The sequence below is a fragment of the Xylocopa sonorina genome, chromosome 16 (assembly GCF_050948175.1).
Source record: "Xylocopa sonorina isolate GNS202 chromosome 16, iyXylSono1_principal, whole genome shotgun sequence".
Taxonomy (NCBI): domain Eukaryota; kingdom Metazoa; phylum Arthropoda; class Insecta; order Hymenoptera; family Apidae; genus Xylocopa; species Xylocopa sonorina.
In genome coordinates, this window is record NC_135208.1 from 3,756,529 (window position 1) to 3,782,443 (window position 25,915).

The 25,915-nt window shown below is 33.3% G+C and overlaps 4 protein-coding genes across 6 annotated transcripts; 3 read left to right on the forward strand and 1 right to left on the reverse strand.

Annotated features, from left to right (window-relative positions):
- The first annotated feature begins 729 nt into the window (after window positions 1-729).
- Window positions 730-14,333, forward strand: L(1)g0196 (inositol hexakisphosphate and diphosphoinositol-pentakisphosphate kinase). 3 transcript variants are annotated; one of them, XM_076907544.1, is made up of 31 exons: window positions 730-758; window positions 1,511-1,609; window positions 1,709-1,816; window positions 2,797-2,997; window positions 3,068-3,208; window positions 3,293-3,383; window positions 3,459-3,613; window positions 3,698-3,990; window positions 4,078-4,272; window positions 4,355-4,441; window positions 4,520-4,708; window positions 4,810-4,895; window positions 5,001-5,138; window positions 5,519-5,548; window positions 6,266-6,500; window positions 6,572-6,780; window positions 6,847-7,073; window positions 7,137-7,273; window positions 7,341-7,455; window positions 7,519-7,758; window positions 7,854-7,970; window positions 8,034-8,191; window positions 8,257-8,405; window positions 8,650-8,697; window positions 10,761-11,120; window positions 12,072-12,293; window positions 12,365-12,638; window positions 12,805-12,896; window positions 13,022-13,133; window positions 13,208-13,570; window positions 13,675-14,333. In XM_076907544.1, the coding sequence occupies exons 2-31, from the start codon at window positions 1,577-1,579 to the stop codon at window positions 14,153-14,155; spliced, it is 5,286 nt and encodes a 1,761-aa protein (XP_076763659.1). In that variant the 5' UTR covers window positions 730-758; window positions 1,511-1,576; the 3' UTR covers window positions 14,156-14,333. The 3 variants fall into 3 exon arrangements, with proteins under 3 accessions (XP_076763659.1, XP_076763660.1, XP_076763658.1); XM_076907545.1 differs by lacking the exon at window positions 5,519-5,548; XM_076907543.1 differs by lacking the exon at window positions 5,519-5,548 and having other exon boundaries at window positions 10,761-12,293.
- Window positions 14,334-18,065: 3,732 nt separating this feature from the next.
- LOC143431059 (protein Fer3) lies at window positions 18,066-19,729 on the forward strand. Its single transcript, XM_076907562.1, has 4 exons — window positions 18,066-18,113; window positions 19,008-19,162; window positions 19,323-19,482; window positions 19,561-19,729. Exons 1-4 carry the CDS (start codon window positions 18,066-18,068, stop codon window positions 19,711-19,713), a joined length of 516 nt encoding a protein of 171 aa, XP_076763677.1. The 3' UTR covers window positions 19,714-19,729.
- A 1,095-nt stretch (window positions 19,730-20,824) lies between these two features.
- On the forward strand, window positions 20,825-21,805 carry Cuta (cutA divalent cation tolerance homolog). The gene is made up of 6 exons (XM_076907455.1): window positions 20,825-21,023; window positions 21,098-21,157; window positions 21,234-21,279; window positions 21,377-21,426; window positions 21,499-21,541; window positions 21,626-21,805. The coding sequence occupies exons 1-6, from the start codon at window positions 20,857-20,859 to the stop codon at window positions 21,698-21,700; spliced, it is 441 nt and encodes a 146-aa protein (XP_076763570.1). The 5' UTR covers window positions 20,825-20,856; the 3' UTR covers window positions 21,701-21,805.
- A 154-nt stretch (window positions 21,806-21,959) lies between these two features.
- Uhrf1 (ubiquitin-like with PHD and ring finger domains 1) lies at window positions 21,960-25,538 on the reverse strand. Its single transcript, XM_076907572.1, has 9 exons — window positions 25,244-25,538; window positions 24,856-25,046; window positions 24,355-24,768; window positions 23,892-24,246; window positions 23,629-23,808; window positions 23,401-23,557; window positions 23,134-23,332; window positions 22,649-23,068; window positions 21,960-22,582 (listed from the first exon to the last, which is right to left on the reverse strand). Exons 1-9 carry the CDS (start codon window positions 25,325-25,327, stop codon window positions 22,363-22,365), a joined length of 2,220 nt encoding a protein of 739 aa, XP_076763687.1. The 5' UTR covers window positions 25,328-25,538; the 3' UTR covers window positions 21,960-22,362.
- Between the last annotated feature and the right edge of the window lie 377 nt (window positions 25,539-25,915).

Here is a 25,915-nt window from a genome sequence, read left to right on the forward strand (position 1 = left end):
ATCTGGTGCAATAATGTAACAAAATATATATATGAATCTGTCACTAGATAAATGAAATTTATGTAATTTTAAATATGGAATTTTTTATTAATCTATTTTTCTAATGTATGTTTATGTATAACGTATCTCTTTTATATCTCTTCTACAATTCCATATGTATTGTATATGATTCTTATATTTATGTAAATAATGTTAGAATCTATATGTTTATCTCAATTTATTAGAAACAGTTTGTAATGGAAGGGCATAAGTTATAATAATTAGCATTGTTGGTGATTGTGTACATGATTCATGAATTTTTCTTCGTTCTTAATTCAAAAAATGTTTGTTAGTTATATTAATATTACACATTATTACATTTGCTCAATCAAATATCGTTGTAGAGCAATAATTATATTATGATAACTTTGAAACTTCCTACTGAAAATGGGCAAAAATTGTAATTTTCGCATAGATGGGAAACTAGTGTAAATACTGGATTTTATAATTTTAAATAAAGTTAATGTACAGCATAAATTTATTTACCCATTTATCCTATAATCTTTGAAATCCTTTAATTCATACACTCGTATAACTATTACGGTTTTTTGTATTTAAATTTGTTTATTCGTACACACACACACACACACACACACACAGTAATAATAATAATAATAATAATAATAATAATAATAATAATAATAATAATAGCGATGCGATATCGATTCACGTAAATTGGATGAACGATACGAGAGATCGAGATTCAAGTTCGACAAGGTGTCCTAAAATTACAGGATACTAATCAAAATTTTAAATTGCCTAAAGATACGATATTGTTTATTAATTCTGTATTGCTGCGAATCTTTAAATTCTTTAAAAACCATAGCTGTGGTGAGTGCAATTAAAATGATCGACATATTTAGAGAAAAATGTTTGATGAGTAAATCTTAAGAGACCAAGCATGGTTCATACTGCCATGTAAAATTGAATTGTCTTGTTGGTAATGTTTCTTTTAAATAATCGATTATTATACTCTTTAATCCGCTTTTATCCTGCGTTAATTAATTAAGCTCGAATTGCGTCTTATTGAAAAATAGAAGAATTATTTTCAATCGAGGTTATTCTCAATCATAAAATTGTTCATCTAAATTTCATTGTAAAAATATACATAAATTCAACGAACATTTATAATAACTAATTGCTTGATCGATGTGTATTAAAATTTATTATTCAATTTTAGGATATTATAATTATATTAAATGGGATTTTTTGTACAAGACGCCCGCGCGCACGTCTATGATGTATGTGTCTGTGTGCGCGCGCCTGTACGTGTGTTACTCGTTAAACTTTTATATTAGTTATTTTTTTAAATTAATAATACATTTCTAATGATAGATCCTCCTTTTCTGCCCTCCTTCTCTCCCTCTCTCCCTTCCTCCACTTTTCTTTTTCTCTAAGGAAAAATAGCCACTTTATTTCATATTAAATTATTTTTACACTCTTCTTATACATACGTTAATGATTGTTTCAGAACACTGGGAATTATCTAAATCCGAACTGGAACCGTTTCTCTTTTCTCAATGAAACCCGTTTTGACATGTCTTACACTGAATTGGAACATGGGTATCAGGTAAATAGATATTCTTCATTGCTATAATCGTATATACTAAGAATATGCCCATTTTAATGCCATTAGCATCATTGTACTCGTATGATAATTAATTAATAGGGTCTACGGAGTGCCAGCCGACCAATTTTCTATGTAGGAGATTTAAATACCGTACAACCAACCCTTGTCGGTCCTGTAGCTTCTTCTATATATCGTTCAACAAAAAGAGTAAGTTCTGTGTTTTTATGTGTAATACGCAACGCGAGTTAAGAGGAACAATTACAAATCAAATACATCTCGCACAAATGGTATAACATGAATGATAAACGACGACAAGAATCTGAAATTTAACTATTTTACCTTGAACAAATAAACACTTTGTACATTCATAAAGGTTAAAGAGTTACTTAATTTGAAAAAACTATTATTTCACTCACACGCACTCACAAATCGTTTGTATATACTTTTATATCATACTTTTATATTTTCTAGAACACAAATTTTATATAAAATTATGTTTTTGTTACTAAACTTATTTTTTCAATAGAACATGGAAAGATCAATTCCATCGTTTAGTCTAACAATTCATTTGTTATGTAGTTTTGCTACATTAAATATGAAATATCAATTATTGTCTAGCTATTATTAAGTAACTTTTAAATAACTTGATGACTCATGAAAAAATACTCCACTAGTATTTAGCAGTCTAATAATAAATTGGCAAGAAATCTTTATTATATATGTTTTGCATTCACCTATAGTTACATATGCAATTGCGTTAATGATGTTTTATTAATGTAAATATAATTTGATGTTTTGTGCATTCAGTGTACTTAGTGAATTGAAAACAAATTATTATTATTATTATTATTATTATTATTATTATTATTATTATTATTATTAGCAATTCAAGCATATTGCATGCAAGAAAAATAATTCATCATTGAACTAAATGTATATAATTAATGATACTTTAAAGTGGAATTTATAATGGAAAATACAAGTAATCTGTCATCTACAACTGTTCCTGATATTTATATCTTTGATTGTGATAACGAGGCAGAACCATATTGGCAAATGATGGTAGTATTATTATATCTGTGATTAATTTTTAAATTTAAGGAAAATATTATTAATATAATTTTGGAAATGAGTGCAAAGCATTTAAAAAGAATAAAGAATAAAGAAAAATTAAAATTTTCATTTAGGCCGAACTGTCGGACGGGTGTAGCAACGATGATGGGTGCATGGGTGGAAATGACTTGGAAGGAGAAGGGAAACAAGTTTTAGTTGGAGTCTGTGCAATGGCAAAGAAATCTCAGAGTAAACCGATGAAGGAAATTTTAACCAGATTGGAGGAATTTGAATATATTAAGATAATAGTATTTCCCGAAGAAGTCATTTTAAAGGTATTGTTAATAGAAGTAGAAACGGTAAAATAAATCATTAACTTTATATGAATATATTATACATTCGCAGGAATCTGTAGAAGATTGGCCAATCGTTGATTGTTTAATAAGCTTTCACAGTAAGGGCTTCCCTCTTGATAAAGCTATAAATTATGCTAATCTTAGAAATCCTTTCATCATCAATAATTTACCAATGCAGTATGATATTCAAGTATGTTCGTAATATAAGTGCAATAATAAATATGTATAGACGATAAAAAGTGTATTTATACAGTTTAAATTTTATATTTGACAGGACCGTAGAAGAGTATATGCTATCTTAGAGAGTGAGGGCATTGAAATTCCTAGATACGCTGTCCTAGATAGAGATTCTTCTGATCCAAAACGTATCTTATTATCTATCTATTTTATATTTCTTTAATTCTTTATTATACACGTGTAACACAGGAAATATGTTTTAGATCACGAATTAGTAGAGTCAGAAGATCATGTGGAAGTCAATGGTGTTACATTCAACAAACCGTTTGTGGAGAAACCGGTTTCAGCAGAAGATCATAATATCTACATTTATTATCCTACATCTGCAGGTGGAGGTAGTCAAAGATTATTTAGGAAGGTACATAGTTGGTTAAAGAAACTAGATTTCTTTCAAAGGCTTAAACTAATAGAAGAAAAAATTGTTTTTATATGCATTGTACAGATTGGAAGTCGTAGTAGTGTATATTCTCCAGAATCTCGAGTTCGCAAGACAGGTTCTTACATTTACGAAGATTTCATGCCAACTGATGGCACAGATGTCAAAGTCTATACCGTTGGTCCAGATTATGCTCACGCGGAAGCAAGGAAAAGTCCAGCACTGGATGGCAAAGTCGAAAGAGATTCAGAGGGGAAAGAAATTCGATATCCTGTTATATTAAGTAACGCTGAAAAGTTGATTAGTAGAAAAGTATGTTTAGCTTTCAAGCAAACAGTCTGTGGTTTCGATTTACTTAGGTATGCAAACATTGCAAAATCAGTAAAGTTCACGCAGTAATCTTTCTCGACCTATTTATTATCTATCGAAAGTTTGTAATTTTTTAGAGCAAACGGTCAATCGTTCGTATGCGATGTAAATGGATTCAGTTTTGTAAAGAATTCGAACAAATACTACGACGATTGTGCAAAAATTTTGGGAAACATGATTCTGAGGGAATTGGCGCCTACTTTGCACATACCATGGAGTGTTCCATTCCAACTGGATGATCCCCCTATTGTACCAACTACTTTTGGAAAAATGTACATTAATTTTAGTTTTATCCTTCTCTTCTAGATTATCCTCTAGAATATTTTAATGGATTTTGTATTGTATTTACTCTAGGATGGAATTGCGATGCGTAGTTGCTGTCATAAGACACGGTGACCGAACGCCAAAGCAGAAAATGAAAGTGGAGGTTCGTCATCCGAAGTAAGTATATCTTTTAAAAATATGCTACATGTCTTAACAATCAACAACCTCTGTTACTTTCCATATGATTTTTGATAGATTTTTTGAAATATTCGCAAAATACGATGGTTATAAACATGGCCATATCAAATTAAAAAGGCCTAAACAATTACAAGAAATATTAGATACTGCGCGCAGTTTGTTAGCTGAAATACAACATCGCGCTGCTGGTCCAGAATTGGAAGAAAAACAAGGAAAGTTGGAGCAATTGAAGAGTGTTCTAGAAATGTGAATACCTATTCTTGATATATTGTATAATACCAATATATATGTATGTCATCTTTCGCATCAATTAAAAGTAATTAAAATTAATGTAAATTGTATCTCAGGTATGGTCACTTCTCAGGAATAAACCGCAAAGTACAAATGAAATATCAACCACGTGGACGACCTAGAGGAAGTTCGTCGGATGATGGTATGAAATATAGGAAGCTCAAATCGTCTAAAAAGTAACTTTTATCTTTACATTTTATCACATTAATCCTGTAAGTAATATGTGAAATTGATTTGTTATTATTAGACCGACTTGGAGAACCATCGCTTGTCTTAATATTAAAATGGGGAGGAGAATTAACACCAGCTGGTCGTATACAAGCAGAGGAATTGGGAAGAATATTTCGCTGCATGTATCCTGGTGGTCAAGGTAGACACCTTAGTGGTTCGTATCTTATGTTCATACGCTTATTCATGCTCATTCTTGAGTTAATTTATACCTCATAATAAGATTGTTTATTTAACCAATTTCGTATGTTGTCCGAACTCCAACTGGATTGCTCAGTTGAGCGTATGCATAATATAATATAATATACTGCTACTTATGCTGCACAGTAAATTTATATGCATATGCATATGCATATAAAACAGAATTTATGCATATGTGTAAGGCATTTCGATTTATTCATTTTTGTTATTTAGAAAAAGAATATAGACGCAAATTAAATTGAATTATCGATAATTTCGTTCTGGTTAAAGGATAGCAAATGTCTCATAACTTTACGGAAATCTTTGATTCATAGATCATTTCAAATGTTATTTCAGAGGAAGACTCAGAGATGTTACCAAATCACGGTAACTTTTTATTCTGAATCAACGCTTATTTTTAGTCATGTATAGATTATGCAGTAGATGCATAGAAACAGTAATAGATACAGAATTTTTTAATTTATATATTTAAATAGTTCAAACTAAATCCTTAAAATCTGTATTGACCTTGAAGCAAAATACTGTTTCTATGCTAATTCAATGTGTATTCTATTTTATTACAGTTAAATGCTTTCTAATTTATTGATATAGTTGCTTTTATATATTTCTTGGCCTTAAATGTGTATTTAATTCTTTTGTTGATACGTCATAAATAGTTACCATCTGCTATATACATCATTTATGCACTACATATTAAAATTACACACGCACACACACACACACACACACACACACACACACATATGACACATGAACTCTCGCACATCGCAATCTCTCTTTGATTAATTACAAAAGAGATATTCCCATTTTATACAGCATAGCTGTAAAAAGATAGATCAATAACGTTTAATATTTTGTTAGCAAGACTATTATATGTTTGTACAATCGACTACATTTATACATACGTATGTACATAAATTGAATGTACAGTTAACGATTTTTTTAGTGACCTTTTATAAATTTCTTTTCAGATCATAAATCATTTAGTAAAATCATATGTATTCTATGTTTGTGCCATACGGATGGCGTATTGTTATCTTTTATATTCCAGTTTACTAAAATATTTTAATTATTTACACCTAGGTGATTATGCGGGTGCACAAGGTTTAGGATTACTCAGACTTCATTCGACATTTCGGCATGATTTAAAGATCTATGCAAGCGACGAAGGAAGAGTTCAAATGACCGCTGCAGCTTTCGCAAAAGGTTTACTTGCATTGGAGGGTGAACTAACGCCGATATTAGTGCAGATGGTCAAGAGTGCCAACACTAACGGCTTATTAGACAATGATTGCGATAGTAGTAAATATCAGAATATGTACGTAAAAAAATTCATACGATTTCTTGCGAACTCCAGAATAAAGTAATATAAGATGTGTATTTTTATAGGGTGAAAACACGACTTCACGAACTATTGCAACAGGATCGAGAATTTACGCGCGAAGATAGAGAACAGATAAATCCTGGTAACGCATTAAGTATAAATGCAGCAATGGACTTTGTTAAAAATCCTGTTCGATGTTGTCAACATGTTCACACGTTGATTCAAAAGCTGATGGATATTGTCCGTATCAAAAAAGATGATCCTAAAACTAAAGGTATGAATGCACTGAATGTATGTAATTTCACTACGAACCCGTACTTATTTATCTATACATTTTTAGATGCAATTCTCTATCACGGTGAAACGTGGGAATTAATGGGTCGTCGGTGGGGTAAAATCGAGAAAGATTTTTGTACAAAAAATAAAAGATTCGACATATCGAAAATACCAGATATTTATGACTGTATAAAGTATGATTTGCAGCACAACAATCATACGTTACAATTTGAGCACGCGGAAGAATTGTATATCTATTCCAAGTATCTAGCAGATATTGTGATACCACAGGTAAAAATTTGAAGAATTTTTATTCTTCCTTAAGGAAATATATAAAAATTATGATTTATATAGGAATATGGATTAACGGTGCAAGAAAAACTCACTATAGGACAAGGTATTTGTACTCCCCTTTTAAAAAAAATAAGGGCAGACTTGCAAAGAAATATCGAGGAGTCAGGAGAAGAGACAGTTAATAGACTGAATCCAAGGTAAAATTAAGTAACATTCCACATGTACAATATGTAGACTCGTTTCTATGATTATTAAATATTTTAGGTATTCCCATGGTGTTTCGAGTCCAGGTAGACACGTACGCACAAGGCTCTATTTTACAAGCGAAAGCCACGTGCATTCTTTGTTAACTGTTCTACGTTACGGTGGCTTACTTGATGTGCGTATTTAATTTACCTGGTATATGATACATGAAACTAAATACCATATTATAATTAAATAGGTAATGAAAGATGAACAATGGCGTCGTGCAATGGAGTACGTTAGCATGGTCTCTGAATTGAACTACATGTCTCAAATCGTAGTTATGTTGTATGAAGATCCAACCAAAGATCCGAGCAGCGAAGAACGTTTTCATGTTGAATTGCATTTCAGTCCTGGTGTGAATTGCTGCGTGCAAAAAAATCTACCACCAGGGCCGGGATTTAGACCTCATTCACGGAATGAAAGTAGCCATAATGTGGTAAGTAAATCTTATAGTCGGAGTTCGTATATCAAGATTGCAAAAATATTTCATAACACAATACTATATACAATTATATATGTGGGTATTTTTAGGGTGAAAGCGCAGGTTCCGCTCAGGACACCACTTCACAATGCAGCACCCGTATAGAGGAAGAAGATGTAGAATTGGGAATTTTGGAGGACGATTTTATGAATTCACCAATAAAACCCGTACGTAACAACCCTTTTAATTAGAAATGTAAACGAATTAACATTTTTTTCTCTAATATTTAGGATACAACACTACCAACAATGGAGGCGGACGTTGCGGATGGAACAATGGATAGTCCAACAATTAGTAGAGGAGTTGATATGATGGATCTGGATCCTAACATGATGGATGAACCATTTGATAGTGGTTTTTTGCAAAGTTCTGCACCGATTCCAATAAGGTATACAATTTTTTGGTGAATTAATAATTACCGATACTTTTCTATGAAGTGATTTCAATGTTCAGCGCTAGAACTGTAGCTGGTCATGAAGCAGCAAGACTTGGTAGTCAATTAGCTGCGAGTCAACGCCAACGACGCGATGCAGAGAGAGGAACAATCGTCGAACCTCGTGCTCGCAGTTATGATCATCAAAGACAAGATAAGCCTGAGAAAGGTAAATAATTTTATGCATATACTAAATAAGTTAATGCTTTTACATAATCAACAGTGAACGTACTTTATGGCTGTGATAATGAAGTCAAATTAATTCTTTTCGATGATGCATGTCGATGTAACATCTAACATGGAGGTTGCGAAAACTTACTCGTATTGCTATACTTTTTTGAGAACTTACGGTTAAGTCTATTAATTAATCAGATTTTGTCAGAGAGGCTGGTGTTTTTCATATCTTTTTATAGCTGCGGACAAGCTGCAGTATCAGAGCTTAGACGCGGTTAACAAAGAAGGTATGTTAGTTTTTCCTATTTTAATTTCAACAAGTTACGATGCATTGTCTTATCATAAGTGGTGATCATTACAGGATATTGATAAACTTTCAATGTTTCTGTATCACACTGATACAGCAAAGATTAATGATTTGTTGTTTGTTTGTCTTTTAAGCTATTTTTTAAATAGAAATCTTTACTATCTGGATCAGTGCTGCTCAGCCTACCATCTGACGGGCATAAGCATCTATTGTTGCTCTTAGGCCATACCGAGAGCAAAGCCAACAACAATACACACCTCAGATTTCCTCTCACTATTAGGCGAGATACTTGTACCATACCGTTTCAATACATTATCGATACATCGTACACCGCTACTGATGTCCGGGAATACATGATTTACTGCCTAATCGGATTATTGCTGAACAGTATTGATCTAGACGATTGTTCGATACGTGTACTTACTTATTCGCTTTTGAGATAGTAATTTTCGTAGTCGCTAATTATTGTGATTTGCATCTTTTAAATTTCTTTCACTATAATACACTATAACATCCTTTATGCCCATCAGTACTACAATAACTATTACAAGATGCATTTTCACATAGCAACTTTAATACAATAAACGTGTACGCGTATACTCTCCCATAGTTAGTTTTCAGTATCACACCTCTGATCCTTAATATTTACATTATTTACTCTGTTATTACGTGTACCATCTTCTTTTACATTATACTTAGTTCTCCCTATAACAGAACGTATTATTATTTTTCTTCTTTTCATTTCTATGTACTGTAACTGTGTACAATTCTTATTGAAGTTTAAATATTAATAGCTTAATGGATAGAATTTATTTAATGTAAAATTAACTTAAAAAGACGCAATATTAGATGGAAATATAGGAAAATTCAGTTGAAATAACTCTTTGCTCGGCGATAGTTGTGCGCGTGGAAGCCAACTAATTTCTGTGGGCGACTGTTTGAGTTACAGAAATATTGAAAAATATTAGCGTGATTCTTTCAGCCGTCATCCTAATTCCTTCATTCCTAATTCATTATTCCAATAAGATTCGTAGCATATTCGGTGCTTAGTCACTTTTTTAAGAAAGATATGCATACATTTATTAATATGCGATTAATACTACATTAATATATTGTATCTTAATCTTTGATCGCTCACATTTACACTGCTTTCTTCACTTTTTGTGCTATGATTTAAAAATTATTTAAGAAAAAATAACTTAAACAGAGAAAGTTTTGTTGACAAAGAAAATTAAATGTTTCTTCTTATGATGCAGTGATTTTTGTGATCTTTTATGTTTTACTTATCACTACTATATTAAGATATCATTTGATTATTTCAGTGGTATTAAATGTCTTTCGCATTTCTATCCGAACAGATCAATCTCTGGCAATTAATAGTATCATAATTATCTATGAATAATTGTCGTCACCACATAAAATTATGATCGTGTTAACTGTCAGAGTAGAGCTTTCGTAAATTCAAATTGATATTGTCCGGTTGGCTTACTGGTTGCATGGCTATCGTGTGCCACGGGTGTGTAACATTAACCGAATTTGTGTCTTTTAAACATAAGCAAGCCTAAAGTATATATTTTTATTTCCTGTTTATTTCAGTTAGTTTATTCTTATTATCCCCATTGGTAATGAATCTTTTCTTTGAAAACGTCGTCTTCAGTAAACTTTGGCAATATTAGCATGTTCGTTTTTAAGTTCAGATCCATAGTTTTTAATTATTTAGATTTGTTCAAAATCACCGTTTATGGAATTTTTGCGAATGATAAAAACGCTTAAAAGAATCCTCTCGCTATACTGTAATAAAATAAGATGATTCCAGCAAGTTTTATTTTCTAGCAACGCGACGACGTGAATAAAGGTTCTTGCCAATGTTTACTTTGATTTTTTCGGTGATGGGTTTATTTAATCGTCTATTTCTTTTCTTTTCTCTTCCTCCTTTATACCCTTTTCCTGCTGTTACATTGTCATCATTTGCTCATTTTAACTGCACCGTTCTCTTTTATGCATCATTCACCAAATACTATGCATGTGCACCAAAAGACACAGAGGAGCATGTAACAGAGCAATCCTACCTAGAAAGATCTGACCAGGTTTCCTTGCACGTGCCAATGGAAAAATTGCTGGGTCTGCCACACTCCTTCAGTTCACCGGAACTTCCAGTTCCTTCGACAGATACTTCCACTTCGAGTTCAAATCCCCTGGTGACGTTGCATACATCCCCCTTAGTCTCACCAAACAGCAGGAGGACTTCTGGCGTGGCCGATATTGCGTTTCCGGTTCCTACTATTCGTTCTTCATTTATCAATACTAGTTGTGAACAACTTGACGATTATACTCTACCTCTTCATAGCAAAAAATATGGACGTTCTCATTCAGAGATGATTCTTCCCGGGATCGAGCGTAGCGGTGAGTTAATCGAGTTGTCGAAATCGCCGCCTAACACTGCAAAGTGGTCAAAACATTCCTCCTTCTCGTTATCCTTGCACGAAAGAACCCCAGACACATGGACATCTATGGGGCAGACTAAGCTAGAGACACAATCCCGGTCATTGCCACCTTACCTACCCAAGTGTCTTTGTTATAACTGTAACGTCTTGGAGCTGATTTTAAGGAGCAGAGATCTACCACCCGTTGAGCGTACTAATTTTGACATCTACTTTGCACATTCGCTCTCGCATAAGTTCTTCAACTGTTCCTGTTACTCGAGCCTGTGGGAGGATGGATGTAGTTGTTCTTTACGTTGTGTCTCCATGGATAATGACGGTGAGAATTTCAAAGGACTGTGCGAACTTGATCATCTTAGTTCATCTTCTGTGTATTTAAAAAACAGACCTACATTCCCTGAAAGACGAAATGGTGCATTCAGCTGTTCAGACTCAAAGTTCAATTATCATTCCATACGCAAACATCACTCGAAAGGCCATGATAGCAGTGAATCCGTGCTATCTAAGGGGAAGCAAAAATGGGGTCTTAACAAGAATATCATAAGACAAAACTTGAACGATGAGGGTATAGAGAAAAGTACACAGGTACTAAACAGAAAAATAATGTCTTGCCCGTGTCCGAGATGTGGTGTATTTTCTTGTGTTGATTCCATTTGTTCAAATGAAAATAACGATGCGGCTAGTTGTTCAAATCTGTCCAGACGTTTATCTTGTTCTAATGAGGATCTCCAGTGGCATGGTAACCTGGTAGCAGACATACCAGATCATAGTAGTACGCTTTATCATACGCTCTCTGCGCACGATAATAATGTTCACAATGATCATGTTATTCCTTACAATTGTAACCATCGTTCCAACTATCCACGAGCACTGTTCTCCCGACTCCAACCTCAACGATCCTTCTCATCTCCAGACACACGACCTTCGATCATTCAACCTGACCCTACCTGCACAGCAAGGCGCCACCGTCACAGTATCTCGGGACAGATGAGTTATTTCAAGCTGTTGGGCTACAACATCAACAAGAAGCTGACTGGTTCAGCAAACAGTTTATTCAGTACAGCTGTTATCAGTGGATCCTCCAGTGCTCCTAATCTCAAAGACATGGTGCCACCTCATGCGTCTGCTGTTGCTGGTGAGCTCTCAACCATTATATTTTTACAGTTATTTTGTATTTTATGACTGAAAAAACTTAATGTTTGCTAGCAATAGAAGGTTTCGGTGGAGTACCACCAATAAGACCTTTGGAAACTCTTCACAACGCACTGTCACTGCGCCAGTTGGATTCCTTCCTGGAGATGATGACCAGTGCCCCCCTATTCCGGACCCCCGCTTCTTCTCCTCCTAAATACTCGTCCCCCGGTGGATCAACCCATGAATCGGTTAATCAGAATCTCAGTATAGGAGGAATCAGTCGCGAGTACCACTCTTCCGACCTGGAAGCTGTCAGGTACCGTAAGAAATTAAGTAAACTATCCTTGTGAGTATATTCAGTTTTTTCATACCTTTTTTTTTTTTTTTTTTTTACTTATTCCATAACGCATTATCTATTTTCCCTTGATGCTTCACTTTTCTCATTCTTCTCTATTCTAACTTTAATCATAGTCGCATATCTTTAAATAAAGGTACAACGATTTTCCTGTTAGATATATTACACCAACTCCTATACAGTATAAATCTTCGAACGATGGAGAGTCTTGTGATATAAGAAATCAATTATCACCAACTAGTCCTAATAGTGAGTACTATCATTTTTTTGTTGTTTTTTTTATTTTACATTAATTGATAGTAAACTAATGGTGAAGTTATAAAAAAACATTCTTTAATCTTATTTCCTCTATCCATCTGTGTATATAAATTTAGGTACTGGTTGGAGTAGCGAGCCACAATCATTCCTTTCTTCTGAACCTTCATCTCCTGCACCAACTTCAACAGGAGAGTGCAGTATGTCAATAAGTCTAATCAGCAATGACGGGTATATAATATTTATTCTTTAGCTGTACTCCTACTAAGATCATGTATAAGAAGCATATTTCTTATTTTTTGCAGAGCGCAATTATTTAACACGGGTCCCAAATTTCCCACAACTCCATGTCTGGATATAGACTTCAACGAATTTTGTATAAATATTGATCAAGAACATAGAGAGAGTCGTGGCAGTGTATCGTATACAGATTATTATAGTAACGAGGATGGTCAAATTCGAAAATGCGGTTTTGGAGTGGGTTTTAATAGTAATCTACAGAAAATTATGCGTATCGATGATCTTCCTGTGGATAGTATGGATGACGATGAAGACCATACGATAACTTTAAGACAAACTGAGGAACAGAGGAAACAAGATATTAAACAAATATTTGAACAAAAGGAGAACATAGGCACAAAATCTAGCAGTTACAAGAAAATTGGGAGGTAATTTTGTTTGTTTGTTTGTTTGTCCGTTTGACTCGTTTTTATGGTTCTAGATAATATTGAATTTTTAAAAAATGTATTTTTCATTTTGCACTTTCATCTAGATTTCTTGTTGAAAGCATGGAAATATCTGACAAGGACGTGAGAATTAAAGAAACAAACAATACGGATAAGATAAGACCCACTACTTCTCAGAAAACTGATTTTTCCAATGCAGAGAAAGTTCAGAAAGATAAAGATGGTACAGAAAACATACAAGAGCAAAAAAAGCTTCATTCCTCTAACAGCTTTAAAAAGAAAAATTTTTCCCGATCTCAAAGCGTCTCGATGCCAAAAACTCCAACACAGAAGTCCGAACTAAACTATAGTTACAAGTGTACTTCAAAACTAAGCTCTCTTTCAAACATGTCGGACAAAGATTTAGAAAACTGGAAGCAAAGTATGATGGAGTCAAAGGATCCCTCGTCAAAGAAATTAATGACAGAGGAGCCAATTCTGACTATGGCAAGTAGCATGACAGGTAGCTCTAGTGTTACAATAGGTTTTAATGTTCAGGACGAAAAAGAAGAAAAACTTGATCTATGAAAATGTTATTCCCTTATAAAAAAATGATCACTATAATGTATTTAACGAATTGATTTCCTTAATAGGAATAATAGAGCATTCCCTATATAGTATTGTTAAAAGTTACAACATTATGAAAGAATTAAGGAAATTTATTGTTAAATTTTTGTAAACAGGGAGTTTTGTTCATTTTATTTGCAACAATTTGCTTATTGAAAAAATATATTAAAATGAAGCCAACATTAATATTCTTTCTTGTTCAAGTGTACTTATCAAAGTGTACCTATATCGGAACTTTCTGTGAATTGATGCTTGTATGTATCGGTATAAAATTTTGTAGGTAAACTTGTAATGTTAACAATGCATTAGAATGGGTAGTCAATAAATGTTCCATAACAAAATATATTCATTCCAAAAATTGATGTAAATATCTTGCAGACTCGTCTGATAAACTATTTTTCTTATAAATGTTTTTAAAATGCTTCTCGTTAAAAACTACAATAGCTGAGAGTTGTACGGATAGTTTATATTAATCCCAAATGTGCAAGGTACTATGGAAAACAAATTCGTTACGTTTCTAAATTGATTTTACAATTCTGTCGTTAGCAATGAAATAATTATATTATGGTTATAGATGTAAATGAATCTTTATGTTTGACTTTCTTCACATACTCGATTTCTTTACAAAAGTCAGTATTTTAATTGTACGAACACGAGAGAGAACTAATGCTAAAACCTGTTAGCTCATGCTGATACATCGTTAATGTTAATATTTTTGTAACATCTTTATTTTCAGCGATAAAGTTAAGAGTATATCTTGTAATCTTCCAAATTATGTATTACCTGATTTCCTTTTGTAGAAACAAATTATTTAAAATGTATTTTATTTAGCAAAAATTGTATATTTTAGTATATGAATTAATTAATAATGTGCCCCTTAATAATGTTTGTATCAACATACCGTTTCTGTATGCTCTGATTGTGAGTCTTGATGATTTTGATGCTACGTATGAAGCTACGCATGTCTATAATCTACACCATCGTTCGCAATTGCCTACGAACAGAACGAAAATTGATTTCTCTAGAAATATTTGTCTACATATTGCTGTTAAATTGAATAGCGATTAGAAAGAAAAGAAAAAATTACGAGCTGCTTAGGGGCATTATTTGTAAACAGTGTTTACAAATGTTGGATGATTTATACACATTTCGACACTAAGGCCACAAGTAGGCTCCAGTGGTTGACAGGACAAGGACAAATCGGGACAGGATGCAAACGTATCGCCCGCTTCTTTCGTCACGCCATCCGGTACCGATTCGAACTTGAGTTACGTAGTAGTATCGGACGCCGCGCCAAAATTTTTCAGATTCCACTTTTCTCCAGTATACCAAATTATGTTGCTCCAGAAAATTTTTAGCAAAAAACTACCTTCCACTAGCAGCACGGCAGAGTCAGTATTGCAGGAGCGACAGCGTTCCTTCTCTTATATGTCCTAACTAATACCTAGTATAACAATGTCATTATTAATATCGATTGACAAAGATTATAGTTGTAAAAAGAAATGTGTAGAATATATATGTATGTATATGTATGTACAAAATGTGAAATAACAATAAAAAGTTTAAAATGAAATCTATCTAATCTTATTTAATTTTTACCTGTTTATCCGTGTATGTACCGATAGACAAACCGATAGAAAATCCCGTGACAAACTCGTATTATAGGCGGTATATCATTTAGAAGGGTGGATATTTCATCTGTGACGACATCGAGTAATTGCTGTCAATGACGTGACCCTGTTGCGGAAAGCGCGTCCATTGTTAGAAACGCATCAGAATTAGATTAAACGGAACACGTGCACTACGAGGGGGTGAACCTAAGACTAACTTTTGACAATCTTTGCGTCATCCTGCATATTTGTCTGCTATTTCTTTTACAAGTCGGAATGTAACAACATTTTTGGACTATTTGTCACTCTTATCAATATCAATTATGTAAAATACATATACAAAAAAGGAAGATTTTCTATAGCATTTAATTTTGTTGCACGTGTATTAAAGCTCATTCGAAATAAAACTAAAGACTACATTATACATTAAATGTATATTTTTAATTCTAGAAATGCTTTGAAATTCAACTACGAAGCATTTCAGCGCCGACGCTCAAAACATCGATCCAAAGCGTCAGCTTGCAGTTATGGATATAGTACGTATTACTATATAGACTCGAATTAAAGATCCACCCAAAGCAGTTAATGGATACAAAACTACAATATATAACATCATATGTTGAATAAATACATTTGCTATTCTTCAGTTTCATTGCAATTATTAAGAAAAGAAATTTTAAGTAATACTTTAGATTCAAGTTTCCGATAATGTTATGTCTTCGTCGAATGAACTTCCTTACAAAGTCAAATTTTACTTGATAACAAAACAAAAGCCAAGGACTGAACAAATAAAGAATACGAAGCTACGGATTGCAGATAATAATAACAGAGTGGTAACGAAAAGGAACAAAACGAAGGGATGATCTCGATAGGATAACTGCTCGTGGCTGAACATTAATAACTTTATGCACCCTCTGGCTCTCGAAGCAAACATAATGCGATTTGACACGCGGATAGCACGCTGAATGTTTATATATATGCTCGAAGGGAGAACTGAGCGTCAAGTGAATCGGCTAATATCTATTTAATTAATTCGGGGGAACACATCCCTGATTTGACAATATGTTACCCTTCTGAGGAGAGTTTGTCACGGCCTTTTCAGTGATCCTGTTGCAGGCTCAATTTATGAGGCGATTTATCCTGACGTGAGATGCGAAAAATCCTAATATCCCAACTTCCAGAAAATTGTATCTATTACAGTTCCAACACAAATGAATCACCAACAGGCAGTTACGTTATATTTTAACGCGTGTATCAAACGTTATACCATCTGGGGAACAGTGAAATGTAAATGTTCTGTTAAAAGAAAAACATTATAGTGCCACGATATTCGATTAATCTTCAACTTTTTTTAGTATTAGTTCTTATACCTTTCGCTTAATGCTTAATGCGCCAACAGAAGAATTTTATCGGATGACCAACACTTTATTCAGAACACGTGCCATGTAGCTCTTCCGGAGGGAAATCAATGCGTTAATCAATCTGTTAATTATTTTTCGTTAAAGGCTAATTATCAGACAGCTTATTAACAGTTTAAATCTACAACAAAAAATAATGATACGAACCAGCCAAAAAGAATTTTACAAACAATATTAACTCGTCGAAGAAATGTATTTATATTTTTAATAAATAAAATTTTATTTCAGTAATAACTAATTTCGTCTCTCGTCATCAATGTCCAATTTCAGCTATTGAATGCTTTTAACTGTTTCCCTAAGTGACGGTAGCAAAAACTGCAATCGTTGAAGGGGTAAAAAAGGAAGTAGGGAATGTCAAATGCGAAAAAAATTGTTGAACAATCAGTTGGTCTATCTTTAACGTACCACGGTCGATAATTCCGATACTGTTCAACCTTCTCGATTCGTACGAAACAGGCAGGCCATGAGGGTTGTTCGAAAGCTCCACCCCATCACAGCCCCTTGTCCAACCGCCGTGTTGCACTCGAATTAGTTGAGGGTGAAATCCTCCAATAGATACAGAGATCATGACGCAAGCGTCCAAGAATGGTAAATAACCGTGGCTTCGGAGAGTTGCTTCGAAAAAGGGGCGTACTCAAGATTAAATCAAGCCAAAGGAACTCGATTCCCTGGATGAGGGTATCCTCGCCATCCTCAGAACGAAAACGACACTCGTGCTGGTGACAAAAGTTTCATCTTCTTTGTCTCGCAACATTCTTTTTCATTGTTTTTTTTTTTTTTCAATCGAGAAACTCATCCAAGTGATCCTCCTGAGCTTGTTCATTACTGGACAGAATCCAGGATATGAGTTACACCGAACCACTGTGGGAGATAAATGGAAATCAAACACCAGTGAGTACAAATAATTACATATAGAGAAGTGGATTTCAATAAAGTATACGTCAGTCAAGTATGCCACGTTCCACTTGTTTTACACCAAAGCAAAAATGTTAGAAACGCTGCTAAATTATACTTAATGTTAATATTCGGTCTACAATGTTGTTTTTGACAAACTAAGTACTAAGTCTCTGCAATACTTTGGTGCAATAGCGTACCATTGATGTTATTAGAAAGGAGCATTACATTTCTTCTTCATAATCTTTCGCAGAATGCTTGTCTTTTATCATGTGGTAGGTAGACTGATAGATCCTGAAACAATTTTCGCGGGTTTTTCTTTTAATGTATTGAAAAAAAAAGATATTATTACAACATCGGTTCGATACGATGAACCTGTACCATATGCTGTGAGATACCTTCGTGGCGTAAGGAAATCTTTCCCTTGAGTTCGATACCCCGGTTTTTATATATTTTTGCAAAAGCTAAACGGGTCTTGCGTGATGTACTCTTTTCCCTGCTTTTCAGCTGCTTTTAAATAATTTCGTAGCCATTGGCACCTCATGTCTCGCCTTGTCTTTACTGCAATCGCATTCCTACAGAGATGACAACAGATTAATATTATTAGAATAATTTTTACCAGAAAGACCAACAATATTCATTGACTGAAAGTTTATGCTTAGAATTGTTGTTGTGTTTAGAATTTTATGGACTCTAAAATGATGGAAAACTAATTTTACAATCGAAAATTTACATTAACCAGAATAATAACGTTAAACTTTATCTATTTATTGTCAAGTGAAGATAATATTTAATATTTTTAATTACGTTTAATAGCATAAACTATGATACTATGAAACTATTAATAACGAACAATCGGCAGATAAAAGTAAACATAAGTAAATGAAATAGATAATTGCAGCGGATATGTCGCAATACGTTAGCGGCGAACTCGGTAGTTACCCCGTGTGGGACAGTTCCGTTTTATATCAAACACCACCGCCTTCGCATTCCCATATAAACGAGCATGGACTGTACAGACAACCGTGTGCATTATTACATCAAAGGTAAATCATTTTTATGTAGTCACAAACGTCTACGTTCCTTGCGATAATTATAATTTGCACGAAAAAGAAATTGCGAAAAGATTCGAAACAGTAAACGGAACAATGACAATTTGCAATTATATTTCTTCTGTTAATTATTAAAACTTGATAATAATTCCAGTCGATATACACCTAATGGTAGATCTCCGAATCTTCCATCGTCCACCACGAAAAAACCAAGGCGTCGTGTAGCGACTGTTTCGCAAAGAAGAGCAGCGAATATCCGCGAGAGACGTAGAATGTTTAACTTGAACGAAGCCTTCGATAAGTTGCGTAGAAAAGTGAGTTATTTGACTTTTGTAACTGCAAAATCTTTTACATATCGTCGTTGATTTCATAAGTCCTCGGTGCTTCTTTAGGTACCCACCTTTGCATACGAAAAGCGACTTTCGAGGATCGAGACTCTTCGTTTGGCCATCACCTATATCGCATTTATGGGAGAACTCCTTGGAATCGAACCGAGTAGTCCAAAGCCAGAGTACATTCCGAGAGAGTATTATTTACCGAATTGAATCTATAAAATGGAGAAAAAAATGGTTCTATACAAATCCACTTTAATCCACAAACGTGAATACATATGAAACGATGCGTTCAATCGAAGAAAACATCTCCTTGACTGGCTGACTTCCATCCATTGGCACTTGTTTTTCATCATTCTACGAATGTTCGTGTCCATTGAGAAACCTAAATGTAGATTATCGTTTAAGTTAACCGTTTTTTTATTCTTATAAGATCGGAAGCAAAATTTTAATCGAACATGTATGATTTTTCATTTAAAAGGCCTATAGTTCTCTTTCAATCTGAAGAACCTGAAAATAATATAATTATCAGTACCGAATAAAATTGTCAAGTGTAAAATATATTTAAGAATGTAACACGGTATATGTTTAAAATTGAAATTGAGTAAATAGTTTATATGATATATGTATCTATGTAAGTGTTACTATCAAACGTTAAGCGAATTAAATAATATCTGTGCAGACCAACGTTGTCACGCGAGTGTGCATATACGCCGTTCTGACTCCATCTTCGCTCGACATCTTCTTTTCTTCTTTCGACGATACATAAATGCGTGACCACGTTCGCTTACGCAGACTTTATACGATAAGTGCGGTAGTTAAGAACTTTCTCGGAAGAAAAAAATTAACCAACGCTTAATGTTTATGTGATTCTACGATGTAAGAGAAAAAAAATCCGTGTCTTCCATAATTTATGAAAATCTGCTTATTACATATTGTAACACTATATTTAAATATAAGGCCTACACGCAAATAGCATCATTTGTTTGTATTTTTCTCTGGCAAAAATAAATTAACCATAATTATCTACCAACTACAAAGAAATATGACTATACGGACATTACCGTAAACTCCTGATCCAAAGTTGTGTACGGAGGAAATTATTCAAAATATGGAATCGTTCTAATTGTATCAAATATTTTTATTTTTCAGTTTTATTAATTCGTACGAAATAGGTAACCGTTTCTTTCTTCTTTCGATGAAAGAATCGAGAATAACATAGCTACTAACTTTTTGAATAATCGATTGATTTTTAAACGTCGATTCGATTCGATTCCAGAACATGTTCAAGCTAGATGTCTCTGCCCTCATCTTCCAGTCAGTAGAGAATGTTATGCTTCTTGAAACTGCGGACAAATGTCTTTTATACTACCGTGTAAACCAATTTTTAAATTACTCACGTTCGTTTGTTTAAGCAAAATTGTTGCTGCGAATACCTATAGAGATATGAGCAATCTTGCTGGAGTTTATTCTGTTGCGTATGTCACAGTCCCAGCAGAAGATGTTGCCAAAAATTTGGCTCGGTAAAAGTTAAAAATTACCACTTACACAAATTATTTTCCTAAAAAATAATTACGTGATTTTAATTGATTTACAGTGGTTTAGTAAAAAATAAATTGGCCGCATGCGTCAATATTATACCAGGACTTACATCTGTGTAAGTATAACGTATTTCTAATATTAAATAATAACAAGTTTGCATCTCATTTAATAGTGTGATCATTGTTTCACAGGTACGAATGGGAAAATGAAATTAACGAAGACAACGAACTTCTGCTAGTAAATATAAACATGACTATCACATGACCTAACATCTGTTTACGTTCTAGTTTGAATCTGCATAGTTACTTTGATATATTTCCTACTTTTATTTTAGATGATAAAAACAAGGACAGATACAGTGGCTGCTTTAACAAAATTTGTAATGTAAATATATACTTTAATATGTATTATTAAATTAGATTGCGCTGAAATTATTATTGAATCGATTTTAAACAGGGAAAACCATCCATATAAAGTCTGCGAAGTGATTTCGGTACCTGTAAGTATTGTTCGTTTATATATCAATATATATTTTATATATCCAACTTAATAAGGATAAAAATTAAATAAGATTTTATCATAGATTCAAAATGGAAGTGAAAAATACCTTCGATGGATAAGCGAAGTTGTTCCACCTATTGATGAAAGACAAGAATAAAATAGTTTCATTTCTACGTGTAAGCTTGGAAAAATTTCAGTATTATCTATTAAAGATCGAAGCATTTGATTGCTAAATCCTAAATTTAAAATAATATTCGTTAGATATATTTGTTATTATTGTAAAAAATTATACCAACCAAGAAGAAAAGGAAATTCATCCAGGCAATTCACTAAATTACACAAGTTAGAATTAATGTTATTGAATTACATTTGTGAACACATTGATACGCATACAAATTTTACACCACATATAAATACGAATATCGAAATTATATAAATCAGAAACCAATAAAATAAAATAAGTACTAGAATAATTAACGTTTACGTATTTCTTAATCCCTTTAGAACTTCTTCCTTTTCGGATGAACGAAAATTCATTATATTAATGCTGCCAGTCAATTACATATTACAAGTATATTGAAATAATAAAACTGATTACTGTAACTACAGTGGACCGTGTCAGCAAGCTTTTTGGTACCAATAAAATATTATACTATGCGTCATCCGCTACGTGTATATTATAACATTACTTATGATTGCCTAATACATTTCATTATTGAAATACGAATTGTGTCTAATAATATTATTTAATACAATCTAAATCTCTGGGAATGAGAACTCATATTTCCAATGTAATTATTGTTTTACAAAAACTTAATGTTATCTGCCACCTTCGTATCCGGGATAGAGCAGTAACAAAACAGATGATAAAGGTTGATTAATTTCCATTTTATAATTTTTGTCCAATAAATGACGACAAGATGGACAATAATGTACACCTGAGGAAAAGCTGCGTTTTAAACAGTTAAAGCAAATATTATGCGAGCATGAAATTGTGACAGGATTATAGACAAGTTCCAAACAACAAGGACATGTAAATCTGCAATTTAAAAATGATTAGAACTTTCAAATATAATAGCTATTAAAGATGTAAAAAATGACATACCTTTCCGAAATTTGTTGTAAAAACGCCGATTTACCATCCGGCAAAGCTTTACGACATTCGTCCCACAACTTAGCATTTGCTTCATCTTTCTCGATATACTTTACCACTTCATTTTCTAATTCGTAACATTCGCGTTTCTGCTTCTTTTTTGGTGGCTCTTCGTTCCGTGAACTGGTAGATTTATCTCCCTCCGTAAGTATATTTCGTTTTTTGTTTGTTTTATTGTTACTCTTTGCCATTGCTTCTAAATATCCATCTGGATACATTGGTTTCAAACCAAGAGCAGCTATTCGCGCTTTGCCCTCTTTAGTCCAGGGTGCAGGTGCCGGATCATCTCTCCTTAATAAATATCTCCATACGCGGAAACCGCTTTTACCTGTGTCTGGATAATACTTTACTACCTTGTATATGCCATCGTACCTAAAATAAAAGTACGTTATGAGAATTATCAAAGTGATAAATCCTAAAAGAATTAATAACTATACCTATTGCCTTCTTGGGGTGCATATTTACTATATTTAGCGAGCTTAAAGTTTCTTACGACCCTTACGGGTATACCGCCTCTCCAATCTTCAGCTGTAGCACCAACTGTTGCGTTCAGCTTTGCATTGCAGTTTACAGCCAACGCTTTATTCATTCTAGTCAATATTTGATCACAACTCTGTTCAGCTGTTCTCTTGTTCCCTTTAGAAAGAAAATGCGTTAGCAGTTGCGGAGCCAAGCCGATTCATTTTTATAGATAAATAATTTACCTGATAAATCTCGACCTCCAGAACCAGTATACATAAATTCATCACCGTTATCGATATCATCCTCGTAACCGCCAGATAATACAATAGAATACGCACAATCTGTTTCCCTTCCATGTATTCCAGCTATATGCGGTCTATGCACTCCAACTTCAGACACCTAACCATTTAATTTTGATTAATATAAATACATTAAATATTATTAATAATACACATTGGAGTAACAATTACTTGTACTCTGTACATCCAACACATTCCAACTTCTACTCCTGGTATAGGACCGCGATGATTGGGTGGAACTATACTGCATTCTTTTGTCCTTCCCACACATGCCATTCCTTTACCCCAATCTCTTTTACTATTATTATTTTCATTAGTTTTCTTCTTTGTTTGTTTCAATTTATCACCTGCCTTTAGGAAAAAATAATCGTTTACATAATCAATTAATAAATTAATGAATTTAGTTAGTGAAATTTTATTGTACGGTAATTAACCTTCACAATTTCATTTTCATCATTTTTACATTCTGGACAATACCAGTAGTCTTCTTCGGGTATAGACGTCAACGGAGGATTCAAGCAATTTAAATGGTACGCATAGTTACACTCGTCGCACAGTAGAAGATTATGCTCATCTTCTTTCCCAGCGCAGATTCTACAACCACATTCCTTGCACTTTTTGCGGGGATTATCCAAACATGCATCGCAACTAGCTTGTACACGTCTTCTTTTACCATTACTAATCATATGTTGTTCATCCTCGGGAGTCCTATCTTTAAGAAGTTTTGGTTCTTCTATTGCAAAAATTTCACCTTTAGGATTCACTTTACGATTCTCAAGTGGTTGTTCCCTGTTAAAATAGAGGTATGCATTTTAATAATGTTTATCAAGTTAAATTAAATTAAATCAAATCAAATTAAATCAAATCATCGCGTTAAAATTGAACAATGAAATTTACCTCCCGATATGCAATGTTCCGGTTAGTTCTTTTGATCTTCGCTTTTTATCTATCTTTAGTATTGTAAAGTCATACCACAGTCCAGTCTCTTTAGGGTCATCAACATTGTAATTTACCATTACTTTCTGACCTAATTTCAAGGTATCAAATTGTAAAAGACGCCTTGCACGTGGTCTTACTGATGATTCAGGTACATTGAAAAGTGGAGCTTTATCATCAAATTCCCACTGTACATTGTAAATAAGTTTATCATCTTTTTTTAAGATTTTTAATATTATTGCCTCAAACCAAGCTCCATAAGTTTGATCAAGGCAGTCGACCGCATCTCCTACTTTGTAATATAGACTTTCTGCTTCAACTAATTGTTCCTCTTCGCTAAAATTATCCGTAACTTCTTGTTTTGAATTAGAACTAATAGCAGTAGTAGTAGTAGTACTAGTAGTAGTAGTAGTAGTAGTAGTAGTAGTAGTAGTAGTAGTAGTAGTAGTAGTAGTAGTACTAGTAGTACTAACTCTACTGCTTGAGGTAGCTTTATTTTCTGCATCGTCAACTTGTATTCTCACCATTAATTGAATTACATCGTTCAAATTAACATTATAATCATATAATTTGTAACCATTTTCTAATTGTTTCCCACGAAAGAATAATCTCTGCAGATCAGCTTTTATGTGTAATTCCTTTTCAATTTCATGCTAAAAAAAAAAAAAGTATTAGTTAAACTAAATATATCTAACGTAACACATATAAACTATACGTGCTTCCATTAAGGAATGTAAACATTTAAATGTACCATTAGCTGTAGCAAATATTAAAGATAAAATTATAAATAACACAGAAATATAAAGACTTTATTTCATCTAAAAAGTATTCTATATTCAAAGATAAGTACCTTAAAATCTTCCACCTCCGTCAATTTGGAAATAGTTAATATTACCTCCTGTTTACCATCCATTGTTCTCACTTTAACATACATTTTGATGCGTTTATTTTAATTAAAAGTTTTGACAAAATTCAGAATCTCGTTGTATTTATCTTTTCAATGCATCAATCCACGAAGATGAAGCGAAAAATATAATTCACTTCGCGTTACATTAACAGGAGTTCATTCAAACAAATAGCACCAATTGTCGCTGTCACCGATAATCTCACCACTTGTTGGCGTTTAGTAAAATGAGGAATTTGGCGGGAAGAAATCGTGAAGGCATATGGCGGAAATACCTGGAACAAAAAAACAAACACTACACGTCATGCGTGTATTTCTTTTTTGTCATTGGTAGATTCCCTTAGAGCCTGCAAACAAACCATTCATAATATCCACCATTTAGATGTAATATAAATTTTTGTGATATCAATTAATATACAAACCATACATACAGAAAGGGAGAGTTAAAATTTTAACAGAAATAGCGTACAATGGCGATGAAAACGAATTGATCCCATTAAATTATTTGTCATTTATATACGTATCTGTAAGAAGCATACTTATAGTTTTATTTTTCATTTTCATATCTCATTTTTTACATATTTTTAAAATTAAAATATAAATTATACAACTGTTACA